The 25,532-nt window shown below is 34.2% G+C and overlaps 3 protein-coding genes and 1 long non-coding RNA gene across 7 annotated transcripts; 2 read left to right on the forward strand and 2 right to left on the reverse strand.

Moving 5' to 3' along the window:
• The first annotated feature begins 3,412 nt into the window (after positions 1-3,412).
• Positions 3,413-4,508, forward strand: LOC105792168 (uncharacterized). Its single transcript, XR_001133230.2, has 3 exons — positions 3,413-4,037; positions 4,190-4,280; positions 4,362-4,508. It is a non-coding gene; the product is annotated as an uncharacterized LOC105792168 (long non-coding RNA).
• Positions 4,509-4,634: 126 nt separating this feature from the next.
• LOC105792167 (protein HOTHEAD) lies at positions 4,635-8,823 on the reverse strand. 2 transcript variants are annotated; one of them, XM_012620588.2, is made up of 6 exons: positions 8,667-8,823; positions 8,458-8,559; positions 6,239-6,578; positions 5,857-6,158; positions 4,906-5,782; positions 4,635-4,826 (listed from the first exon to the last, which is right to left on the reverse strand). In XM_012620588.2, the coding sequence occupies exons 2-6, from the start codon at positions 8,540-8,542 to the stop codon at positions 4,784-4,786; spliced, it is 1,647 nt and encodes a 548-aa protein (XP_012476042.1). In that variant the 5' UTR covers positions 8,543-8,559; positions 8,667-8,823; the 3' UTR covers positions 4,635-4,783. The 2 variants fall into 2 exon arrangements, with proteins under 2 accessions (XP_012476042.1, XP_012476043.1); XM_012620589.2 differs by having other exon boundaries at positions 8,458-8,729.
• A 1,399-nt stretch (positions 8,824-10,222) lies between these two features.
• Positions 10,223-10,693, forward strand: LOC128042887 (protein MAINTENANCE OF MERISTEMS-like). The gene is made up of 2 exons (XM_052634228.1): positions 10,223-10,531; positions 10,609-10,693. Exons 1-2 carry the CDS (start codon positions 10,281-10,283, stop codon positions 10,679-10,681), a joined length of 324 nt encoding a protein of 107 aa, XP_052490188.1. The 5' UTR covers positions 10,223-10,280; the 3' UTR covers positions 10,682-10,693.
• A 2,497-nt stretch (positions 10,694-13,190) lies between these two features.
• On the reverse strand, positions 13,191-24,976 carry LOC105792169 (DNA-directed RNA polymerase IV subunit 1). 3 transcript variants are annotated; one of them, XM_012620591.2, is made up of 19 exons: positions 24,631-24,976; positions 22,848-22,953; positions 22,239-22,359; positions 22,005-22,129; positions 21,592-21,645; positions 21,286-21,510; positions 20,369-20,524; positions 20,132-20,227; positions 18,087-20,039; positions 17,504-17,673; positions 17,324-17,390; positions 17,124-17,242; positions 16,481-16,623; positions 15,687-15,946; positions 15,414-15,587; positions 15,176-15,313; positions 14,120-14,385; positions 13,842-13,953; positions 13,191-13,740 (listed from the first exon to the last, which is right to left on the reverse strand). In XM_012620591.2, exons 2-19 carry the CDS (start codon positions 22,941-22,943, stop codon positions 13,570-13,572), a joined length of 4,446 nt encoding a protein of 1,481 aa, XP_012476045.1. In that variant the 5' UTR covers positions 22,944-22,953; positions 24,631-24,976; the 3' UTR covers positions 13,191-13,569. The 3 variants fall into 3 exon arrangements, with proteins under 3 accessions (XP_012476045.1, XP_012476046.1, XP_012476048.1); XM_012620592.2 differs by having other exon boundaries at positions 22,848-22,956; XM_012620594.2 differs by lacking the exons at positions 22,005-22,129; positions 22,848-22,953; positions 24,631-24,976.
• Between the last annotated feature and the right edge of the window lie 556 nt (positions 24,977-25,532).

Here is a 25,532-nt window from a genome sequence, read left to right on the forward strand (position 1 = left end):
GAATGTTCTGAAAAATATCCAATACTTTTAAAATAGAGTTCCCATAATATTAATCTACTTCAAAGTTAATAAATTTAAATATAAAATTTTAATTAATTTATTTAAATGTCAACAATATTTTTCTCTATTTAAGTAGGTTAATAATTAAAAATAGTTAGTTAAGTGTGAACTTCAAATCATATTATGGTAAAGTATAAAAGCAATTTAGAAAAAGTTATCTCTTAGGTGACATATCTAAAATAAAAGTGGACACTCTCAATGATTAACACATCGCTATTTTTAATACTAAAATTAGGTGAGATCAAGGCAATTATAAATTTATAAATGAATTTGTAATAAATGATAGGTAACACAATTTAAACTCATATTGATAAAAGTTTTAACAACTGCTTTAATTTAGTAGTGGATCCAAAATATGACTTAGGAGATAAATTTATATTAGAATTGTCGACTACATATTTTTACTATTAGTTTTCATGTATAATTATTCAATAATTAAAGTATATATATATTTATGATTTGAAATATGAATAAAATTAAAGTTTAACCTATTAACATTCATAATAGCATTGTCCTTCCAATTTCTAATAAGTAATAAATCCAAAATTAATATAATCTTAAACTATCTGCAAAAAAAACCAAAACTAAAATATAATTTTTAAACTTTAAAAGGGGTTGGTGGGTTTTTTTAGATTTAGGTAGAATTTAAACTTTTAGGAAATTTAATATAATAAAATTAATTTTAAATAAATTTCTAAAAGTTAGGAAAGAATGCCTCCACCTATCCCTTATATCCCGCCGATGCTCTCCATACAAGTGAAAAATATTAACATGCAATTTGTATAATTTTATATAAATATTATAATCTTCATAATACCTAATTGAAATTATATATTTTATTAAAATTAGCATACAATTGTATAAAAACAACATTAAATTAATTTAATAATCATATATTTTTAAAGTTATTATACTCAAATTAATTAATAAAATTTTGTTGCGAAATATTATAATATTCACATTTTAAATAATTTGGAAAATGCATAAAAATTAAAATATAGAATAATTGTTATATTATGTTTTATTTTATTATATTTATTCACATTTTAAAATAAATTTAATATGATATAATATAATTACGATTATTTTATTTATATTTTATATTTAAAAATGTTAAATAAAGTATGTTATGATTTAACAACAATGACTTAACTTTAAAGCTAAATCAGTTTAGAAAAAATCTAAATGGAAAAATTAAGATAGTGAATGATTTAAAATTTTATTTTATTTTATTATTTTATTATTTATTATAATCCTACAGTTACATTTGACTCATATTTTTATTTTTTCATTATTAATTTATATTTTTGAATTTTGAATTTAACCTTAAATTTTTCTTAAAATTATTTTTTATTAATATTTGTATGTAAATTATTAAATTAATTTGTTATATTAAAATATAAGCCCCGCACATTATTAATATTTGTATGTAAATTATTAAATTAATTTGTTATATTAAAATATAAGCCCCGCACATTATATTGAAACGAACTTAAAATAGGCTAAATTACCTAGTTGGTCACCCAACTTTTAGAGTATTTTCATTTTGATTACTTAAAATAAAATACTTGCAATTTCTTCATTTAACTTTTAAGGCGCTTTCATTTTAGTAACTCAATTGTTAAATCTCTAACGGCAATTAAACTATACACACCACATCATGTTTACACTTTCATTTTGTTTCCTAGTTTTTTTAGTATTGAAGTTTTAAATTTCAAAACTTTAAAATTAATTAACTAATTTATTAAAATAATTTATCTATTGATAATATCAATCAATTTGTTACTATATTATTGAAATTAATTAATTTAATCTCCTTCTAAATTTTAAAATTTTGTTTTATATTTCGACATTATTCTTAATGAAATCAACTCGAATAACTCATATTTAATAATTGTCTATGAAAAATACTTCATATTTAATAATTAAATTAATTATTTTTTCTTTGTTTGGATAAAAAATGATGAAAAAATTCTAAGTCTTGTTTGGCATGGAAAATAAAATTAATTAATTGCAAAGAATTTTCTTTTCTCTTAGTTTAGCACGGAAAATTTAAGATCATATAATCAAAAGAAATTTGGGTTTCATAGAAAATATTAAAGATGAGTTCTTTGAATTGATTTTGATTTGGAAAACATAAAAGAAAAATTAAAAGGAGATTAAATTAATCAATTTAATTAATTTCAATATTATAATAACAAATTGGTTGACATTATTAAGGGATAAATTTTTTGAACAATTTATTTAATTGATTTTGATGTTATAAAAATTGAAATTTCAATATTGGAAAAAGAAAAAGAAAAAGAAAAAGAAACTGAGTGACCAAAATGAAGTGGCTTAAAAGTTGAGTAAACAAAATGAAAGTGTAAACTTGATCTGGCATGTACAGTCTAATCTCGTTCAAAATTTAACAGATAAGTGACTAAAATGAGAGTGTTGTAAAAATTGAATGACAAAATTCCAAGTATTTTGGATGACCTTTTAAACTATAAAACCATCCTCTTCACCTATAGCTTCTTTTTTTCCCTTCAAATTCGATTCTCGTCCACATTGTTTTATAAGCATTTTACTCATTTTTTTCTTTGAAAATTAAAAATATTACCATAAACTGGTACGTTAAACAGTATCCTTGAGACACTCGTCAACAAAATCCTAAAACTTCACAGTTCTCAAGGGATGGTGTCTCCCAAGTCATACGGAATGAAGGGGCATAGTGTTGTCTTTGTCGTTTTTGGTTACAGGCGTAGTGTTGTTTAATGACTCATCACAGTAAAAACAAAGCAGTATATATAGAGAAAGGATTGCCATGTGATTCTGAAATTAAGGATAAAAATGTTAAAATGATATTCAATTATTGAAAAGGGATACAAATGATATAATATTTTAATTTCATATAATTATGTTAATGTATATTGGTAGTCATAAATATTATTAACCCCTTCATATGTTTCAGAGGATTCATTCATTTATAGTCATAGCATTACAGAAAAGGTTTTCCCTATCTCATATGCAACTATATCAGATAATCAAGCCCTTTTCACTTGTAACTATTATTCGTCCGAGCTACCTTCACAGTATATAGCATCAATGGGGACCAAAGCAGATCAGTACTTCCATGGAGCCAAGCCTGTCATATCCTTTATTTGCAACCAAATATGAATGTGCTGGACCGTAAGCATTTAACCTATTATTTATGGTTGCTTGGTACTAGTACATCATGTTACACATGCAACAATTTGGGAACTATATATAAATCTATGTGTTATGGTTTTTCGTACGCCTTACAATTAAGATGCACAAATTGAGTCAGCTGTTTTTCGTACGCCTTATACTGCAAATTTTTACTCCTACAGACATTAATGGATACTAGATAGCCATTGAAAAAGAAAATATGTCATCATACCTCTTTGAAATGAGCTACAAACATAGGGCTTTGGGAGATAATTAATTAAGTAGAATCAGTTAAAGGGCAACTCTCCTTTGGCGGGTTCTCGTTGAACTAGATCCAGATTTATCATCCACGACCATTAACCTGCCAAAGGAGAGAAGCCCTACAACTAGTTCACTTAGCTGATAATTTTCATTTTCTTGTGGCACAAAAGAAAAAGGGTGTAAACTGCAGTTGTGATTTAAGCAAAAGGGTGCAGCCGGAGATTTATAGGGTCTTGTACCAGTGGGAGAAGTTGTTTAAGGCATGGCATATGCGGAGGATATCCTTTGGTGCCTGCTTTCTACGCATTTCCATGCAAAGCAAAGGCTCCTTTTATCTTAAAAAGACTTCCAAATATTTGACAGATTCTATACTTAGCTTGATTGATTTAGACCTATGATTGTTTCTAATATTTCTCTTTTCATTGTGTCCATATCCATCTCTAGAAGGTGAAGGGAGGAAGGAAAAAAAATAAAAGGAAGAAAGAGTCAAGGCGAGATGCTTAGCTTTTCAGAATAGTATGTGGCAGCCAAATATGGACCTAGGGGTATATCCTTTATAATATTCTTTTTTGTTTTAAACCTGCTTAAAGATATTTTTTCCCCCTGGCTTTTGAGTGTAATCTTTTCATCCAATGAGAAAATTTCCCAGCAGATTGTCAAATTATTTGGGATTTCCCTTTGTTTTCCACTTCCACAGGCTTGATGTTGTGAAAATCCTCCCCTCCTCTCCTCTATTTTACAAGTTAAAAGATAGCAGAAACGTTTATATATGTATGCATCTATAACAGGTTGGTAGTGACTAAATATTCTTTGCCATCTGGGATCCCTAATTTATTTATTTATTTAATGTTTTGACATTAAAATCGCAGGTAAAACCACAGAAGTAGTCAAAGCATGACAAAGGGATCAACAAAACAGTTCAGATATTTAGAATAGTAGTCATAAGCAATGTGGCAGCTGCTTTGGACCTAGGAATTTTTCCTAATCACTGAGCTTAATTTTCTAACTAATTAAGCTGAACTTTCAAACGAGTACAAGGTTTGAATCTCAACTATTACAATCCTTTCCCTTATTATCTTTTGCGCTAAAAACTAAACTGATGTAAAGCTATAGTATTAGCAGCAGTAGTAGTGTAAACAGAATTGCAGAACAAGTATATATATATAATATAAGATTTCCAATGTCAAGCATTCATAACTGCAGCTTTTCACATATGATTTAAACTTCAAATTTGCTAGTCATTTCTTAACCAAAACAAGGAAAATTAAACCAACTTCAGTGACTTGGATTCTTAATTGGCTAGTCTCTCACTCAATATCTTCACACCCATGTACCTGCATGCATCACATCAAAATAGAAAATGTCAATTAAACAAATAGTTATCAACTTCAATGAATATGCTAAATTAGTTACCTTCCAAGCATCATTACAGTGGCCTGAGGATTAGTCCCAGGTGAGTCGTTGAACGTGGATCCATCGATAACCCTTAAAGCATCCACACCAAGAACCTTATAGTCAAGATCAACAACTTTACCAACTTGGCAACCTCCATGATAGTGCCATATAGTCATCACAGTGTCCTTGCAAAACACTTCCAATGGCATTGAAGGATTGTAATGTTTAGGCAACAAATTCAATGGGGCATTTGCAGTCATATTGAGAAGAATAGGCCAAGACAAAAACTCATATCTGAATCTAAAGAAAGCCTTTGATTCGATGATTTTCTCAATGGTTTGAATTCCTTGGACACATCTTTGCAGGTCTTGTGGATCCTTGAAATAATTGAAGGTAACTGATGGGTTATCGTTTGGATTTCGGGTCCGAAGCTCCAAATGGCCTGTTGAAATCGGACCCATAACTTTTTCTAGGATAAACCCACCTCGAAAAGTTGTCTCGTCAAGATTGTTCATGTATTCAACAGCTGGAGAGGAAGAAGCACCACCTGCGAAGTTTTCACCACTGGCGGCTTCAATGTAGCTTCCAAAATGGGTGATACCAACAACTTGGATAAGCGAAACCTCAACTGGAAGAGGAGATGGGATGAAGACGGCGTTCATGGGGTTATCGGACATGCCTTGGCCAACCAGGGGCTGGTCAAGCACCACCGTGATGTCGTGGGACTTGAGATGTTGTGCAGGCCCCACTCCACTCAACATCAACAGCTGCGGGCTTCCCAATGCTCCCGCTGATATAATGATCTCATTTTTTGATCCTTGTTTAAGATATGCTTTGTGCTTGGCCCCTGTTGCATCTCTGAAAACCACTCCATGAGCCTTCGGCCTTCGTTTCCCTGCCATTGAAACCAAACACTTGGTCATTTTTAAGTTCAGACATATTTGCTCTAGTTATTAGTACATGATGTACCTTTAATTGCAAACAAGATTTTGTGCACAGAAGCATGCAAAAAGACGGTGAGCCCACTGGGGTTAGCATACTCCAATAAATCAGCTGCCGTGTGTCTATTCCCTTGTTGATCGAAGATTGTTCCACCCACTTTGGTCCCATAAATATGGTCATAAGTAAACCCATTGGATGGCATCACCCCAGCTTCCAGCAGACCATCCCTTACAGCTGACTGCCATTGCCCCAGTGATGGCTCAAATGCCACTGATTTTTCCATCCATTGATACGATTCATTCACTAATCGTCCATCCCAACCCGCTTGCCTGATAATTAAACAATAAATATATAACCTTTAATTGTCAATGATGATGTAGGAAAAAACTTTATGGTGCAAGTGGACTACTTGATATATTCATCGCTGGCGCGTGTGTAAAATCCTGCATTGATACAACTTCCGCCACCCAACACCCGTGCACGTGCATTAATTACGCCATCTTCGGAGATGAACCGCTGTGATGGGGATGACCGGGAAAGGTCAGAGAGGGCAGCACCAAAGCTTGCCATTTTAGTTAGGTTGGGGTTACCATAAGGGGAGCCACCACGTTCAAGGAGCAAGACGGTGGCGTTTTGAGATAATGTGGCAGCTAATGGACATCCGGCGGTGCCACCACCGACAATGATGTAGTCGTAATATGATAATGTTGAAGCTGATGTTGCATCGTACATGAACGAGTAGTTCGGAGCTATACGGATAGAGACGACATTCATTACAGTTTATTGTGCATGAAAATGATGGTATGGTAGTAAAATAATATATTTTACTTGTAATTCAAATAAAAATATAAGCATTAAAAACAAAATATTTTTTATCATCTGATTTCTTGGATTTATTTGAAATATATGTTTCATGGATTCATTCCCTAGAAGATCTTCTGTTCGGGAATCGTGATAAGCCTCGTTATCGAAGGTTCACGCATGCATTATAGATCCATAGAAGTGTAATAAATCCTCTTAAGCGGATACTTTAGTCGCGCAACCATATGGGCGGCATTAATTTCCCAAAAAGTTTTATTTTAGATTACAATAAATGAAAGGGGTCCATGACAAATACCTCTAGGCATAATCGCTTTGGCACTCACATTTTATAAATAAATAAAATTATTTGTCCTTTTTTATTTTTAATTTGTATTTTTATCAAATCACTCCATAATAAATAAAAAATTAATATTTGTTAACTTTGTTGATGTGGTATACCTACGTATATGCAATTTAAACAATTAATTAAGTTTTAAAATTTTTGAAAAGAATAAAAATATTTTAAAAATTAAAATTAAAATTTATCGAAATTATTTTTTATAATTTTAATTTTAAAAAAATAATTAATTGCTAATGTGACATACCATGTCAATAAAGTTAACATTTTCTATTCATTTTGGAGTGATTTGACAAAAATACAAGTTTAATGACTAAAAGAGATGAATAATTAAATGGAAGGCTAAAATGACTTTTTGTAAAATTGAAGGGCCAAAAAATAATTTTACCTAATAAATACTTAGGAAAAAAGGACTAATTGTTGAAGTTTACACTCTAAAAGTCTAATTTTGTTACTAGTCTTTGTACTTTAATTTAGTCAAATTTAATTTTCTTACTTTTTCATATTTTTAAACTTTTGATCAAATAGTAACAATTAATTAATTAGACCAAATAGATAAGTATCTTAGGGTTTTTTTCTTATTTTGAAATTTCAACCTTAACTCAAGCTATAGTTGTTGAATTCATTAATTAAAATGATGTGATTTTTGTGAACATTATGCAAAAACAATAAAATGAATTGTTCTGAGGCATATTAAGATTCAATCTCGATTGACATTGCACATATGAAAATATATTTATCACATGCATAAGAGTTTAAAAATAATATAGAATTTAACTGTTATTGTTTGGGGTCACAATTAAAATTTTAAAATTCAAGAAGTATAAGAATAAAATATTCAAATTAATATACGTGAACTACATTCACAACTTAGGAGGAATGAAATTATAAATGTAAAAGAAAATGTTGACTTGTACCTTAATCAAGCTGATATGTGAAAATACATTGAAAATTGTTGAAAATAAGTACTGCATACAAATATATATGATATATTTAAAAACAAAGTTATCTGATGAAATTTCTATATATATATATATATATATATATATATATATATATATATATCTGCTTCCTTTGTATTAACTGTACTGGTTGATACTTAAGTTGGCGTATGTTTATGCATTAAAATGCATTACATTGTATGATATTAGTCCTAAAAGCAAGAATTCATCCTATATCATGTTGATTATGATTATGATTATGATTATGGATAAAATGAATGTTAAATGAATTGCGATAGACATCCATGAGAGGAAAATATAAATCAGAACTGTATCTTTATCCTTTAGAGCATTCAGTAACAAAAGATTTTAATTTTTCTTCAAACAGTATTTCGATTCTTCTTAACCTGTGTTTATGGATCGACCAAACTAAAAAAAAAAAAACACCCTTCTAATATGGTTATTACAATATATATGTCTATTATCTATATAAAGCAAAAGAAATATATGAAAATTTGAAAGCAACACCTGTTTCAGTGGCAGCAAAGCCATGAAAGAAGAGAAATCCAGCTAAGGCACCTGCAAAAAGCCTCCACCACCACCCAAGATTCATTGTCCCTATACCACAAACTGCAATAGGCAAGGCAACACTTTATCATATATGAACTGATGAGGGTAGCGCTCCATGTATACCAACAAAACCCAAACCTGGTTTTGTCATCTGTTTATATATATACCTGAGAAAAAGAGAAGGCTAGGAAATGAAACTCAAGTGTAGGTAGGGATACTCCTTCAAATGTAAATAAATACCTGCATTTTTTACTAATATATAATGCTGATTGACATTGCAAACAAACCGACAAGGGGGGGCAGAGGGGGCAGTTGAGCCTGGTTTAATGCACCTAATATTAGCTTACACCTTCATATCTCCATGTTCCAGAGGTTTTAGCCCCACAAAAAGTAGTTAAGTTTAGAAAACTAATTCCACACTTTTTCCTTGTTTACTTTTATTAGCGCTATTACTTGCTTTCTTCTTCTGCTCTTTTTAAATTACCATTTTTTTATGTTTTTAAATTATAAGTCTCCTGGGAGAGATGAGGTGCAATATGGTAAAATAATATCTTAAGTTGTATATTTAATTAATGTGATGCCACATAATGGTCCAAATTTCGGGCAATTTATCATTAAAAGCCTAATTTTTTTAAAATTTATCGAAATGGGCCCGATATTTTATTATTTACCGGAATGGCCCTTTTTTCCCCAAATCGCGTCAACGTCAGCGCGAAATCAGGGGACGTGTCAGCAAAGCATGTCCACGTCAGCGCGCTTTGCTGACGTGGACACAAATCGCGTCCATGTAAGCGCGATTTGTTGCCACATCAGCAAAGCGCGCTGACGTGGACGCGATTTGTTGCCACGTAGCGCGCCACTGGGGACGCGATTTCCCAGCGCGTGAACAGTGCAACAGTCATTTTTTTTATCGTTGCCCCCCCAACGGTCAAAAAAAAATCTATAAATACCCCTCACCCTTTATTTTTTTCACAAACTAATCCTCTCTCAAATTTCCTCTCAATTTGCTCTTAAATTTCTTCCAAATTTCTCTCAAATCCATATTTAATCTCAATTTACTCTCAATTTCCTCTTAAATTTCTCTTAAATCCCTATTTTTAAATAATTTTTAAAAAAATTATTTTTTTTAATTTTTTTAAATCGTAAAAATTTGTCTTTATTATTAAATCAATGGCGGAGAATTGACTCGTCTTGATAATCAGACATATCCGTTGAACAAATGAAAATGATAAGTGTTAAATTTAATTTTTAAATATTATTTAAGATTTTTTTATTTCTGCATTTTTAGATAATTATTAATTTATTATTTGTTATAAAAGTCTGTAGATCGGATATTGGAATGCTATATCCGGAATATGCATGCTCCTCCATCAACGTTGGTAGAGAACTACCTGCGGGAAGCGGGTTTTTGGCACGTGGCGACTGTAGGCCGGGGATGCAAGTTGGACCCGAAACTTATCAGTGCGTTGATCGAGAGGTGGAGACCCAAGACGCACACATTCTATCTTCCATGTGGAGAGTGCACTATCACTTTGGAAGATGTCAGTTTGCAATTGGGATTGCCGGTGGATGGGTACCCAGTCATCGGGTCTGTTCAATCTGGTGATTGTGGAACAGTGTGCTACGAGCTTTTAGGCGCTATTCCTGAGAAAATTAACGGAGGTCGGATCGAGTTGGGCTGGTTACGAGGCACATTCCCGGATCCGAATGATTATTCAACCGAAGTAGAAAGAACCCGATATGCTCGGGCATACATTCTTCAGATAATTGGAGGTTATCTGATGCCGGACTTGTCACGGAGCCGCGTACATCTAAGATGGCTGCTGAAACTCGTTGATTTTAGAGCAGCTGGTGAATTGAGTTGGGGCTCTGTCGTCTTGGCAACATTATATCGGGAGATGTGCGGGGCGACGCGATCGAGTAAAGCAAAAATCGGAGGTTGCCTGTCACTACTGCAGTCATGGGCACGATTTCGCTTTCCATTTCTACGTCCTCGAGTGGACCACCCATATACATTCCCACTCATAACGAGGTAAATTTTATATTAGATTTTACAATTATTATGTAGATTTTTAAAAATAATAGTATGCTAAAAATTTATTGAATTAGGTGGAACCATCCGGCAAGTCATGCTCGATTACCTACCTCTCTTGAAGATATACGGCTTCTATTAGACCAATAGTCGGAAGCACATGTAAGTATTAAATAAAATTGATATTTCCATCATTCGCTAGTCGATTGGTATTTAGTATTTAGTATTTAGTATTATGTATATAACTAATATTTCTATATTGTTCATATAGTTTCAATGGACACCATACGAGGATCCGGCAATTCGGGCAGTAATTCCGGATGAGCTTACAAAATCCAAACGCTTGGCACGCGAAAGTTGCATTGATCAGCTACGCGACCGTGGAGATGCACTAGTCAGACAGAGTGTTACGGCAATTTTGATGTAGACAACCGATTCTCGTGGAACCTGAGGTGTTTGATGATGAACACAAAATCAACCTACGGCAATTGAATATGGATTGGCCGAGATACTGGTCTGAGTATATCCAAATGTGGGAAGATCGGTATGATTATATACCTACTCGGGAACTGATCATCGTTCCGGAGTTAACGTGCGTGCCGGAATACATGCCATGGTTTAGGATCCATGGCAAGCCGTATTTATTGTCGGCAGAGGAGAGGCAGCAGCAATTACGTGTCCAGAGGGAAAGACGCGGGTCTTTAAATCCAATACGAAGGGACGATGATGCTGGCCCATCAACGGGGCCCAGACATTCACTCGGCCCATCATTAGCGGCCATTTAATCACCAGGCCCAACGAGAGCACCGACACAGTCACCCGACCCAACAGTTCCACCAACAATACCCACGGTACAGCCTTTTTAGATGATGCCAGGTGCGTTTCCTAGCCCTTTTATGTATCCTAACCCTTGTATGTTTCCTTTTTCGAGTCCTATGGCAGGTTGGAGCCAATGGCCCAGTTCAGCTCCATTTCCTATTACGCCGAGTAGACCGTCGATGTATAGGCCAGCGGGGCACGAGGGATCGCAAGAGGGGTCGTTGGGGAGCTTTGCTTTTTACCAATCCCCACCACCGTATGAGTTTCAAACACCGTCGCCGTTGGTCATGCAAACACCTCCACATTCACTATTCTATCAAGGTGGCTCATCGTCCCAACTCCGACAACCAGATGCCCTACCGGAGGAACCAAAATCCCATTGGAAGAACCACAACATTGCTTAAGTCGGACAAAGAGGAATCCAATACAGTAACCATCGACAGTACGCCATATGGCCTTCGAATCCGCAGTACACGGAGATTGATTTGTATTTTAATATATTTGTACAAACATTTTGAATATTTTGATATTATTTGATGTAATAAAATATAAATCTTTTTGAGTTATTACTTAAAAACCCTAAACTAATTTATTAAAAATTTATAAATTTATAAATTATAATTAAATGCATAATTTAATTGACAAACCTTAAACCCTAAACCCTAATCCCTTATTTGTTTACTTTTTTTCCAAAACCTTAAAAATCCTAAAAACCTTAAACCCTAACCCTAAAACCAAAAACCTAACGTGGGATGAACGGGGAAAAAGTGTCCCCATGAGCGCACTACGTGGCAGCAAATCGCGTCCACGTCAGAGTGCTTTGCTGACGTGGCAACAAATCGTGATTACGTGGACGCGATTTGTTGCCACGTCAGCAAAGCGCTCTGACGTGGACGCAATTTGCTGACACGTCCTCTGACTTCGCGCTGACGTGGACGCGATTTTAGGGAAAATGGCCCATTCCGGTAAATAATAAAATACCGGGCCCATTTCGGTAAATTTTAAAAAAAAAGTAGTTTTTTTTGGTATTTTGCCCCCAAATTTCATTTATGTTAATAACACACTTCAGTATATTAAAGGTTAGTTTAGCAATGCTTTTGAAAAGTGCTTTTAAAAAGTGCTGTGAAAAAGTACTTTTGAAAAGCTTGGTTTAAAATTTGAGTGTTTAGCATTGCTGTCAAAAAGTGCTTTGAGAAATAAAATGTCCATTTTAGACATATTATTATCAAGTAACAAATATACATTTAAATAATATTAAAATTAGTTAATATTATTATATTTTAGTAAGAATATAAAAATTATTATAACTTGTTAATATTTTAATATATGAAATATAAATTTTAAATATTTTAAACAATAAATATTAATTATTTATAAAATTTAATTAGAATATATAAACTATACTTTAAATATTTAAATATAACCATTAAACATTTGTAATTAGTATTTAAAAAATATTTTTTATTTTTAATTAATAATTTTAACACATTTATAATTAAACACAAGAAAAAAAGTACTATGTTATTAGAAGGGTGAAAAGTAATTAAACACCAAAAACGTTTTTGAAAGGAAAAAACTAAAATTTTAACTTTTCTTTTTAAAATTCTTTGAAAAAACATTTCTGAAAAGTTAAAAATTTCAACAAAAAACAGCTTAGTCTGCATAATTTTTCAGCTTTTCTCCAAAAGTGCTTTTGAAGTCAGAAGTTTTTTTTTTAAGCTACGAAGAACTAGCCCTAAGTAATAGATAACTAGGCTTTTGCATGTTTACATGAAGATTATGTAAATCTTTAAGAAAATAATGTAAGATTCAAGCGTCTAAACTAAAGAAAATAATGAGATTAGCTGAAACAGGCTACTTAATAACACTATCACGTGTAGTTATGGAAAATACAAAACGAAATGGGGTCGAACTTTACAAGCTTTTCGTTGCTGCTTCCACTGGATCTTTTCTGTCTCATGTTAAAAAGAAAGGCAAACAAGTTCCAGTAGAAGGAGCAAAAAGAAGCTGAGGAAAGCGGCGACCCTATTCTATTAGGCTGGGAAATACACTCTTAAAAATTTTAAAAAAAGAAAAAGAAAAAAAAAGTCAACAAAAGGATATGAAATACTGTTCAAACTACTCCTCTTGTGCTCAGTAGTCTGTAGAAATGTACAGTTTTAGGAAGGTATGGATCTTGCTATATTTACATGCAAAAGTGAGCGCTTGTGGAGTTTGGTTTACAAACTACCATGTTGTAACCATTTTGACTTGTAGGATTGTGCCCTACAAGGAGCAATGATCTCGAGTGCACCGACAACACATTTCCGATATGAGAAATCTACAGTTGTCTCATCTGTTCTAACCAAAAAGAAACAACGACTGTCTGCATGATCGGGATGATGCCCTACCTGCAAAAGATATGGAAATGAAGCATTAAAACAACCTTTGTTTTCTTTTTTCATTGTCTCATTTTTTGCTTTCTTTTTCCTATTTTTCCAGTATCACGTACCTTTATTTCCTTGGCTCCAGATCCGATCTTCTCAACTCTATGAGGGTGAAAGTACAACGCCATCATCAAGGTATCCCAGTCAGCTTCACTTACACGGTGATCAATAGGATATCTGCAGTCGGCACAACCATGAGTTCAGAGAATATTAGGAATTTGGGACAGATATCAAAAGCTATTAGAATATAAGAGCACCAAAGCCCGTGTACAATACCAACAATGGAGGAAAAACTTGAGCACTATAAACATAGAACATAACCAACAACTGGAGGAAAGCTTACTTGCGCAAAATATTCTTTAAATTACGCTCAAGCCTCTGAACGTCATTCAAGGTTAGACGTCCTCTCAAGAGTGACCTTGTTTTCGTTTCAATCTTCTTCCACTCATCAAAGACAGAGTCACGAAGAGCTCCCTTGAACGGAGAACTATGTTTCTCAGATGTAGGGTTAAAAACTTTAGGTACTTCAAACTCTATATCCTGCTTCTTGGAATTAATAGAATCTCCTAGCAGCTTATACACATCAACCGGTTCTGCAAGCTCTTCATCCTGAAAAATAGTAATGGGATGGATGGATGGATATAATGACAGTTACTAGCCAAAAATCTCTTCTTTTTTTTTAAGAAGGAAACTAAAGGAAGAACCAGTAGACTACTAAGGAATTTGGATCTAAACCTCGAGAGTATAAAATAACAATGATTAAAAATGTAAAACTTGATTAATTTGAAGCACTATTAAACTTATATACAGCTCCATCTCAAATACAGCTAAGAAAGTAGCGTAGCTCATTTTTATACCTTGACCAGATTGAGAACAAGTGAATCTGTACTATAAGCATCAAAATGTACCTCATGCACAGGATAGTCCTGCCCTTGAGATACGAAATTGAGCTCTTTGACTCAGAAATTTCCAAGTCAGTGATACGACAATAGGATCCTTCACAAGTGTTACTCTCTTAGTTGAGAAACATTTACCATCAAGATGCATTCTCTTCTATACATATTTCGCTCGAGTTTCTTTATTGCTGACTTGGTCCCTCTCAAAAACCAATTACATTCTGAAGAGAACCTATTTCCACTATCCTATTCAGCATCAGTTGGTAACAAGCCCAAATCCGTAACTCCATATCACTTCCGGAATGCATTATTCATAAAATAACTTTAATGGTATCTTATGTCTCACCCATTGTTTGCCTCTCTCTTCTTTTGAACCAAAAAATAGGGGGAGATGCTTAAATATTCAACACCCAACAATTTCCAATCAGTTAAATGCAACTATAGTGAAAGTCTAATCCACAATGCTACATATTTAAAACAACAGCAAGATCTGCATAAAATACCTTCATAGAATAGACTATATCAAACTGTCCACCAGTCCCAATACGAGGAACCCTTCCCCAAGCCAATAGGTCAATGGTCCCTTGAAGATTATCCGCAACTCCAGTCTTTGCAGCTTTGACAAAGCAAGCACTAGGGTTCTGCCACAAATTGTATAAAGCTAAGTTGACTATAAAAATGACAGCTACTTAAACATTTTATATTAAGAGCATCAAAGGGGAAACAATGACAAGAACTAACTGAAAAGCATGCTTGCATGAAAGGAGAAGAGACAAATGCATGTTCTCTTTGTTGTTTCAAGCCTTTTGAATTTAAACCAACAAACTCCCCGGTAGCTGACAGACAATTGGCAGCAAGGTGTAGATGTTCATTTAGTATAGACTTGCCAGTATCTGATATTGCACTCTTCATATTCTGCATAGAGAAACGCATGAGCAGGTTAATATATGCAGTTACCCTTAAGCTTTTGTGCAAGTAGAAAACAGGGAATAAATTATAACAAGGATAACAAACATTGAGAAAGAATCTCCATCCAGCATCTATTCCGAATGCCAAGCAAAACTGATTAATGTTATCTGGATGGCTCCGTGTCCAATCGATTATATCCATTAGTTGGAGGCAATCATTCATAAGCACACTCCAGAGTTTCGTTATACCAAAATCGCCAGATACAGAAACCCTCAAGTAAAGTTCACCAGGAGCAGGTTTATGAGAATTTGGGACTCTGAAATCCTCATTCCATAGAATTTCCACCTTCTTGATCTCCGGGAATCCTAAAGAAAATTTCAAAAATTTGAAGGCAGAAACAGATGAATATTACCAACTTGTAATCAACTTGTAATGCATATCTACAAAGATGCATGTCACATCTTTTAGGCCATTTGATATTTCTGGTGGTTTAAATATTGCCTTTTACATTTGACCAGACCCTACTAAAGATTCTGCTTTTCCTACCAGAAATTTGGTCATACAATGATACAAGTTCAAATATCAGAACTTCCTCCAATAAACAGACGTAATCAAAATAGGGAATTAACAGTTATAGGTAAAAGATAAGAAATGCACACTGAGGGAAGGCGTAACCTTCAATATTTTCAAAAACAGAGTGATAGAAATAGTCTACCAGCAATTCACATGGCAAATTTAGATTCCAACACTATATTCTCAATCTTGACGGTAGTTGTTCAAAGACCCATAATAAAGGTCTAAGCCATTTCACCAAATCAGCCCTCAAATGGGATTCCTAACACTAGTCAATTTGCTCCTTCAAAAAAAAAATACTAGTCAATTTGGATGCAAGTACATACCTTTTACCACTGCTTCCAGAAGGGAAGGTATCACCATGTCTTGAATCACATCCAGTTCTATACGAGAAGTTTTACATTCAACAATTGTGACAGTGATACAAAACGTATCATCTTCATTTTCCATGTCAATAACAGAACAGGCCCTGTCATTCAATCAAACAAATAAGAAGCAAAATAAAGCTCTAGGAAGTAAACAATAATGCTAGCAGATTCAATTACAGCGACCATTTTCCACCCTTCAGAATTCAAATGCATTGGAACAACTACCATCTGGAAGCATATTATTGAAAATTTGAAGCCCTCAAATGAAATAATTAAATTGAATTTATGCTGATTATAGTTTTTCATGCATCTAACCATACAACTTTGAGACAGGCTGAGATTAGATTGACAAGGACCACAAAAATCAAGGCATAAACTTGGGTGCAAGCCATGAAAACAAAAGATTGAAGCCCTATTTCTGCATCAGAAAGTGATAATACATGTACAAAGATATAGGTCATGATCTTAATATTGACAGAAAAAGCACAAATTTGGGGTCTTCAAGATTTCTTTCAACAGGGACTAGAGGGAAAAGAGCAATACATATTACCAGTGCCTCCTTTTTGCAACATCTACACATGCTAAAAAGGGGCAAACTTACTTGCTTGTAACTTGCATGTCGGGCAAATTGATTTTCCATAGTCTTTTGGCATTGGTGCAGTGCATGTGAAGAGCATCAATAATAGAATGCACTGTTAGCCGCCTCCTTGTCACAATATCCTGGAAAGTAAATAATTTTGATGTGAAACTTTGAAGTGGAAATCTTATCAACATAGATACACCACTTGCGTATCACAGTACCTTAAACACATGAAAATGGCAAACCCAAGGACTGAAACGGTTTTCACTAGACATCTGTGGAGAGAAGCTAGTGCCATATAACACATTAATAAATCTCAAATAAAAAAGCATCAAAGTAATGGGAAAAATAAATCACAAAACGAGAAAGGACAAGACAATGAGAAAGGAACTTAAACTCACATTATTGAGACAGTAGACACAATATCTTTAAAGATCAGCCTCTCCAAATGATTCTTGACTTCTAAGGCTCCATACTCCTGACCGTGCCTTCTCCTTACAAGTTTACCAGATAAAAATAGTGACATAGTCTGGTCAGCATTGCTTCTTTTAGAACCACACTCAAGGACCCTCTGAGCAATTTAATCAGAATAATATGTTAGCATCCTACCATCTGCAATAATATGTAAAATAATTTTGGTGGACTGAATCATGGTGGTGCATGAACATAAAAAGAAATCATATGCCACTTAATCTATTAGAAGGTACATTACGAAGCAGCATGTATTGTAGTTGACCATGAACACGTAAAGATCATTTGCTTTTGTTCTCAACAGTGTCAAGGTCCTTATCAACTCTATTAGGTAGGTTTCAGCACAGTAATTTTGTATCCTTCAAATTTCCTTTAGATGAAAAGGTCACCCATTTCCTCATCAGGTTGGAGGGAAAGAAATTCTTTGACAAGTTTTTTAATTCTTCAAAACACCATCGAGGATGGGAGGGGGAGAGGGAGGAGGAGGTGGAGGTGAGGAGATAGAGAGAGCACCTTCAAGTTCAGCAATGGAGAAGATTCAAGTAGACTAATTGGCTGATCCAATGCACTATATGCAGCCTCAGAAATGGCACAGGCAGATAATGAACCAACAGGTTGTCCACCAATTCCATCAGGAAGACTACTGCCCTGACTTACTAATTTGTCAGGGCAACTAGTTGGACTAAATGTACCCTTATCGATATTATAACAGAACTGAACAACCTGATCTCCATATGCATTCCTCACAGTTCCATCATATGCTGCGCATAGATCACGCATGAAGAACATCAACCTTCGTGACAGCGTCCCAGGAAGGTCAGCATTGTCACTGAAAGATGTGTCTCGAGTAGTCACTGAATGAACAAAACATTCTAATGGATTCAGACCCTTCACAAACGAACTTTCGACCACAGCATAGGGGATATATTTCTTAGCAGACTCATCAGTATCATCAACCTTTTGGGTTAAGATGTGAGACTTTTGATTATTCCATGCAGCACATGAGAGCTGATGAGGAAATCTGAATGATAAAGGGACAAGTGAATGTTGCAATCCAAGACACATACTATGCTGTACTAACTTCAGCAAGTTACCCTTGCTCCCTGCTTTGAACATGGTGAATAATGAATTGTCTTTATTTGCATACTTGTAGAGTAAATTCTGAATATCACGGAAAACTTGCTTAAATGAATCAACAGAAGCTTGGCTAAGTGCAGCAGATCTTTGTTTCTCATAGCACATCTGCTCAACATCCAAAACCATGAACCTATTAGTTTCTTCATCGTTTCCAGCAAGGAAATCTTGACAAGAATCAACCATTAACTGCTTGAAGTTACATGTCTGCTCTGCTTCTTGCAGACCATAGAAGATTTCATCCATCATGTTCTTTTGTGAATCTGTGTCAGGAGATAGATATAGGTCCAAGAGTGAAACACTCAAACCCCTCATTGACAACCACTCACAAAGAACTTCCTGAGCAGCATGCAAAAAGTCAAGGACCTTTCCTTGGTAATGCTTAATAAGACTTTGAAAAAGGTTGCCGTCAGCATCTCGTAGCCAAGAAGACCCTTCAGAAGAACATATGAGATCCCCATTGTGGATTACAACACCACTTGGTGCAAAAACATAATCAAATTCGGGAGGAAAGAGCATGCTAAATAACTGCTTTCCAGTCCAAACAGGATTACTTAGCAAAGGAGCTTTGACAATGGCTGGCAATGGCGAATGATTAGGACAGAACATTTCCAGCTGTTGCATCTGGAACAGGTTCAATAGTACCCCGTCCTCCTTGACCAAATAAGCAGCCGTTAAACTATCATGACTGAGTGAAAGCAGATTTCGACCACTTTGGCCATTAATTAGCTGCCTATCCAAAGAAACAAGCTCACTGAGCTCAACTCTTGTGTTAATGGACTGAGGAACATAACCATGAAGGCAATCACCATCAAAATCTCCACGAAAAGGGGAACATATTAGTGGGTTTATCGAAACAACTGAATTGACAGGTAGAACTTTAACAGATAGCGCAATGAGAGAGTGCTGATGTATAGAAGGAGGTCTATTTATAAGTACTGTATCCCCATCATTTAGGGGCCTATAGATAGTGTCCCCTACTTGGACCTTTTCATTATGACGAATTCTAACTAATTTACCTTCTCTCCTAATGCGAATCTCACCCTTCTCAAGAATACGCAGATTACAACAAGTTTTCAATCTCTCCTCATTCCACCTGTTCAGTTGCTCAGCGATTTGCAATTTCTCGGCAACATGACATGGGATACCAATTTCAGACAGTTTAAGATTTGGGTTTCCAGTAAGAACCATGCGGAAGCAATGGTCGTTTCTCTTCCCAAGAATAACATCTTTCATATATCTTAAACCTGACATGTTGGAAGCAGAATCTTTATTCTTTTTCAGAGCAGCAATGAGTGCAGAATCTTCAGTTGATGGCTTCTCCACATGCAGCTGCACGTTGAATGCAATCAAAGAAAGAGAGCATAAGGTTCCATGAAAGTTGGACCAAATTTTAATTAAAAAGGAAGAAAGGTATAACTTGCCTTAGAAATTTTTAGGCATTCCAATACATGAGAGCTCAATTCATTTGCTAGCCCTCTGAAGTCAACCAGTTTCTTGTAAACCCTGGTTCTTTCATCCTACAACAAAACCATATTAACCAGAAAATTCAGTAAAACTGAAAAGAAAACAAATGTAATGCATATAATAAGATAAACCATCCATATCAACCACAACCTTGGAAGCATGTAAATGAGGATGTTCAAAGTAAAGACTCTTACAAAGATCAATCGCTGCGCATTAGAAGATGTATGCATGATTTCTGTCACTCGGTGACTATTGGGTGTCACAGGAAAAAAATTGAGGAAAATAGAGTCTGCTTCTGAAATAAACTTTTTAATGAACTCTGGATTAACGTCCTTCAACAAATGTCGAACCTGAAAACCAATAAGCATTATGCACTCATCAAAGTAGTGAAGGAAGGTCTGATATATATATAAGGGGAAGGGGTAGGCCACTCCAATGCTTGATTCTGCTCTACACTTTAAAAGAATATTTGAGACTTGAATAATAGTTTCCAAAACCAAAATACTCTTCCAGTAATATAGCAACTAGGATATATTATATATTAACACATGAAACAAATTAGGAGATATTTTCCTTCATTTTTCCTTCTTCACATGCAAGTAACAACAATTTTCCTTGCCAAGAAAGCTGAATTAGAGCCATATCTATTATAATATCATAATAGTTCTATAGAAAGCAAAATCCCATATAAACCCATGATAGTTTTCAAATCACTAACAGTTTTAAGTTTTGGTTAAAACGATATTATTGTATGACAAGATTCCAAAACCAATTCGCATTTGCCAACCGGAATGTTTGCATTTTATGGAAACAACCAACTCACTCTCTTCCACCTTCCAAAAACTACCACCAGACATTGTTAAGAATCAAATAATTGAGTTTTTTTTTTCCCTTCATAGTTAAAAATTCAATGTTGGTAAATATCAATGCAGACAAAATAAAGTAGGAAATGAATAAAAAATTCACTGCAAAACATATATCAACAAAAAGTTTTTAATTAGTATGTACCAGATTTAGTGGATTGCATTCCCATAAATAAATCATATGAGATGACATTAGAGACAACAAAGAAATATAATTTTTTCATGTGAATTGGAAAAGAACATGATACCTGGGCATGTGATAGGACTCTTCTACCTGGTTTCACAAAACCTTCTTCTTGTTGTTGATCTTTTGGAATAAAGTCCCAGTAATCTGCAGGTAATGCTTGCCTTCCTCTCTTCCGGACCTTCATTAAAGAGTTTTCACTTACCTCTACCATGATTGCACTTTTTCTGAAAAGCTCTTTCGAGGTTATCTTGAATCTCATGGGTGGATACCACTCTATTGAATTCCCCTGTTTCCAGAAATCATTAGTACAAAAAAGGGAAAAAAAAAAAAAAGAGGATTAAGAAAACAAGAAGCCAGACAAACTTACAACACAATATTTACACCCCTTGGTTTCAAGTAATCTGGCTATAGAATTAGCACCCTGGTACATGCAAGAAAAAAAAACATCAAAATTGCCTACACCAGGACATAGTTTGCTCAAAAAAGAAAGTAAACATACTACCAGAAAATCGGATCCTAGAGGGTACTCTCACTTCTAAAATCAGCATAGTTAAAAACAGGTAAAAGTCATAACTTGCAGAAAATTAAATTGTGCCAAAAGGGATACAGGCTTTGTTTTGAACTTTAAATTCTTCAAATATTATTTTAATTTCTATTTTATCCTTTTTCCTTTCTTTAGGATGACAAGAAGGAATAACAATAATATGTTATAATGGAAGAAAAAGGAAAAATTATAACAGTATGATGATCCTCAGTTGATGAAGGTGAGAGGTACCCGACCTTCATCCATAGATCTTTCCGGATCGATTTACATCCTGGGCAAATCTTATTTAATATATGTACAACTTCTGAAAGAAAAAATGGATGGAGTATTGTGTATGGAAATTTAATAACCCCAAAATGGCCTACAAAGATGAATGGAAAGAAATCAGTATGTTACTGATAGCTACATAAAGAAACAAAAAAGTTAACAGATGCAAAATATCATTTAAGTTTTTCTAATTCGATATCCACCTTCGCATTGTTTCATATCTCTGGCATCACAAGTGGTGCAATGATTAGAAAAATTCGGAAACCCCAACCTAGGATCAGACACCTCACTGGGTGCAGTAATTTCCAAGATAGACATGTTCTCCTGTCACAGTATCAGAAAAGAATCATAAGTGCTCAAATTGCTACAAGGAATTGAAATATGGACATAATTAAAAGACTACATGATTGTTCGTTTCCATGTCCAAAACAATCTGAAGCATAAAGTTAAGAAGAAAAGCATACAATAACCGTGAAGCAATAATTGTCCTTGAAAACAGAAAAAGCATGAATCAGTGACTAAACTATAAAGAAAGAAGGCCAGTGGCAGGAAAAAATAGATAACATGAATGGCTTCATGGAAAGGAACATCATAAACTAAAACAGAACCAAGCCAAATTTAAGGATCTATATGGAGATAGGGGGAGATGCCCCAATGACAATATAAACATATATCACACAGATTGGACTGTGTTTTAGATTACCACAAGGTGGGTGTGGATTGAGTGATCCAAATCACTCAACTCATTCCAGTATTATCAATTCCAGCATGGAAATAAACAAAGAGATAAAACAGTACTGAAATATACTTACATTATCAGCGTCGTTCGAGACATGAAATTTTATGCCAGTCAGAAAGGCAGTTGAATTTTCTTGCTCTTCAGATGAGTCACTTTCCATGGAGGCCATTGACTTTTGACTTCTGATGACCAACAAGCAATCAATATAGCATGCCGGCAAGAACTCAAATAAAGTTTAATATAAAATTACAAAGACAGAGATAAGATGATTAAACATTGGATCACAAGAATTACAATTAAAACTATATTTAGTTCAAAAAGTGAATTTCCAAGGAATAATAACATACACCAAAGATGTCTCAACACATGAAAGCCTACGAGCACAACATCCACAGTAATATAAATAACTAATAAATCATTTATGGAAGTCCAAGAGGTATTCCAGAGAGAGAAACTGCTCGTCAAAATTTGTTAAATGCATCTTAATCTAAAGCCCGTGCAATATCTCAGGCCAGCTGCCCATGAGAACCGGATGGATGAAAAAAGTTGCTCCATAATAAAGAATCGGACGGAGGTCCAACAGCAGTATTCTGAAATAAACCTTAAACATGTTTTTGTACATAGCTTCCTAGTGTAAAGAATGAAAGCAGTAAAGACGACAAACATTTAGTTTTCATTACCACCTTCTCAGTCAAAGAATTCAATTGATTGACTCAAACGTTTAAAGATTAGTTCTCTTATTTTGCTAGCCCAAAGCAACATAATCAAAATCAACAATGGCGCAAGAAAATTTAAGTACATAGAACTTTAAATTCAGTCCCAAAATATAGGAATCATGTTTAGAAGCAAAAAAACAATAGCTATAAATAGTCTGGAGGTCAGCAACAACAAACAAGCTATCACCACATTTAAATAAACCAAGTTGACATGTCCAGCCAGAAGGTATGCATTCGGCCATAAACCCTCCATATACCTCTAGGAATATAAGAGCTATGTTTCATTCATCTTTACTTAACCCATAAGGAGAACAAACATGCGGAGTTAATGAACTGCTATTTTCGAAATAAGCCTCGATTTAGAATTCAAGCTGCCATTTATAGCAGTTATAACCTGCCCGCAATTAATAAGTCTACATCATCATTGATAAAAATTCCAAGACATGTACCCACTATATCAATTGATCATAGGAAAAATGCACGAGTCATGGCCATCATCACTTGAAGAAAAAAAAGGAGCACAGTGGATAATAGCAAACCATTAAAACTAAAATATATGGATAATCCCAAGTTCATAATTAGGTCAATCAACATTAACTGCCGACAGAATAGAACAGTATCATTGACAGGAAGTAAAACATAAACCTTAAGAAACGAATACACAAGAGGCAATATATAAACCACCACTGTTCTCATTGCTGAATCAGTCACAAAACAAAAACAGAATCCCTGCTTTAGCTCAAACGTTTATGCAACTACTACTGATATAAAACGATCAAGTTCATCAGTATACATGATAGTTCCAAGCACATTGTTTAATGCATCATGTTTTAAAACTAAATCAATAGTACTATACCGCAAACAACAAAAGAAAATAGCATTAACCGAGACCACCATGCAGAACAAGAAAACCTCCTTAGTAACTACAAAAAGACCCAAAAACCATAATCAAGTGTCAAAACAAACAAGATCATCACAATCAGCCAAAAACCCAAAAATCCATATTGTAAAAAGACGCAGAAAAGAAATGGAAGAAAACATTGATCGCCAATCAAAACAAATAAACATGCAGCATTGATCAACACCCATAACCCCAAAAAAATATACATGAAAACACTTAAAGATAAAAACTTTACTCACTGTTGATAAAAAGGCAATGTACTTTTTCCACTGAAACGACACACTCCCGGCCTCTCAATGAGTAAATGAAAACAGAGAGAGAGAGAGAGTGAAAGAGAGGATGGATTATGAGAGACGGACCATCATTATGACTCTGTACAGTGAAACCATGTTGAAGTGTGTAGAGGGCAAAATTATAAATAAAAGAAAGAACTAGGGTCAAATCAACAACCTCGAAATTGATTTTTTGTAAAATCCCGAAAATTGAAAATTAAGAAAGAAAAAAAACCGAGCGAGAAATAGAGAGATAAAGACGCCGCCGGTTTGTACCGAAGACAAATATAATTCCACCCAGTTCAAGAAATTAGAAGACCAATGCCGATGACTTAAAATATATTACTTTTTTTTTTCCTCTTGCTGTCGGATCAAATTATCCCTATTCTCCACCTTATTTACGATTCTGGCATCACCTTTTTCTTTTTTTAATTATCTTTATTGTGAACTTGTTAGGTTACCGTGTTTTTCTAGGTTTTCACTTCCCAGTTAAATTACTGATAAGGGCAGATGGAAATTTTCATCTACATGTATAAAAAGTGGGTTATTCTTGTAATTTCGTGAAATTATTTGGGTTTCTTTTTCTAGCGTCACTTTTTTATTAATTACACTATATTATGATTCACCTACTCCATTCTGAAATCTAAAATATGTGATCAATTTTAAAAAATGGGATTAGTGTGTCTTTGTTAGGTAGGAAACACATAATTATTTCTAAAATTTCCTATTTGGAAGGGAAATTGCAAAAGGAGCTGAAAGAAAAACAAAGGTAATGATGACATAAATTAAAGATTCTTTTTTTTTTTTTGGTTACTGGACAACAATGCCCACTATTGTGAAACTTTAACGTATGTAATAAAGTTGCTTTC

Source organism: Gossypium raimondii, chromosome 8, assembly GCF_025698545.1.
Source record: "Gossypium raimondii isolate GPD5lz chromosome 8, ASM2569854v1, whole genome shotgun sequence".
Lineage (NCBI taxonomy): Eukaryota > Viridiplantae > Streptophyta > Magnoliopsida > Malvales > Malvaceae > Gossypium > Gossypium raimondii.

Excerpts from the sequence above, each read along its gene's own strand:
- LOC105792167 (XM_012620588.2), bottom strand. The coding sequence starts at position 8,542 with ATGAATCTTGGGTGGTGGTGGAGGCTTTTTGCAGGTGCCTTAGCTGGA. Across the intron at positions 5,783-5,856 it reads AATCTTGTTTGCAATTAAAG|GGAAACGAAGGCCGAAGGCT; the intron begins GTACATCATGTA and ends TTTCAATGGCAG. Across the intron at positions 4,827-4,905 it reads ACTGTAATGATGCTTGGAAG|GTACATGGGTGTGAAGATAT; the intron begins GTAACTAATTTA and ends TGATGCATGCAG.
- LOC128042887 (XM_052634228.1), top strand. The coding sequence starts at position 10,281 with ATGCCGGACTTGTCACGGAGCCGCGTACATCTAAGATGGCTGCTGAAA. Across the intron at positions 10,532-10,608 it reads ACATTCCCACTCATAACGAG|GTGGAACCATCCGGCAAGTC; the intron begins GTAAATTTTATA and ends TTATTGAATTAG.
- LOC105792169 (XM_012620591.2), bottom strand. The coding sequence starts at position 22,943 with ATGGCCTCCATGGAAAGTGACTCATCTGAAGAGCAAGAAAATTCAACT. Across the intron at positions 21,646-22,004 it reads GGAAAGATCTATGGATGAAG|GGTGCTAATTCTATAGCCAG; the intron begins GTCGGGTACCTC and ends TGCATGTACCAG. Across the intron at positions 20,525-21,285 it reads GAGTCCTATCACATGCCCAG|GTTCGACATTTGTTGAAGGA; the intron begins GTATCATGTTCT and ends ATTGGTTTTCAG.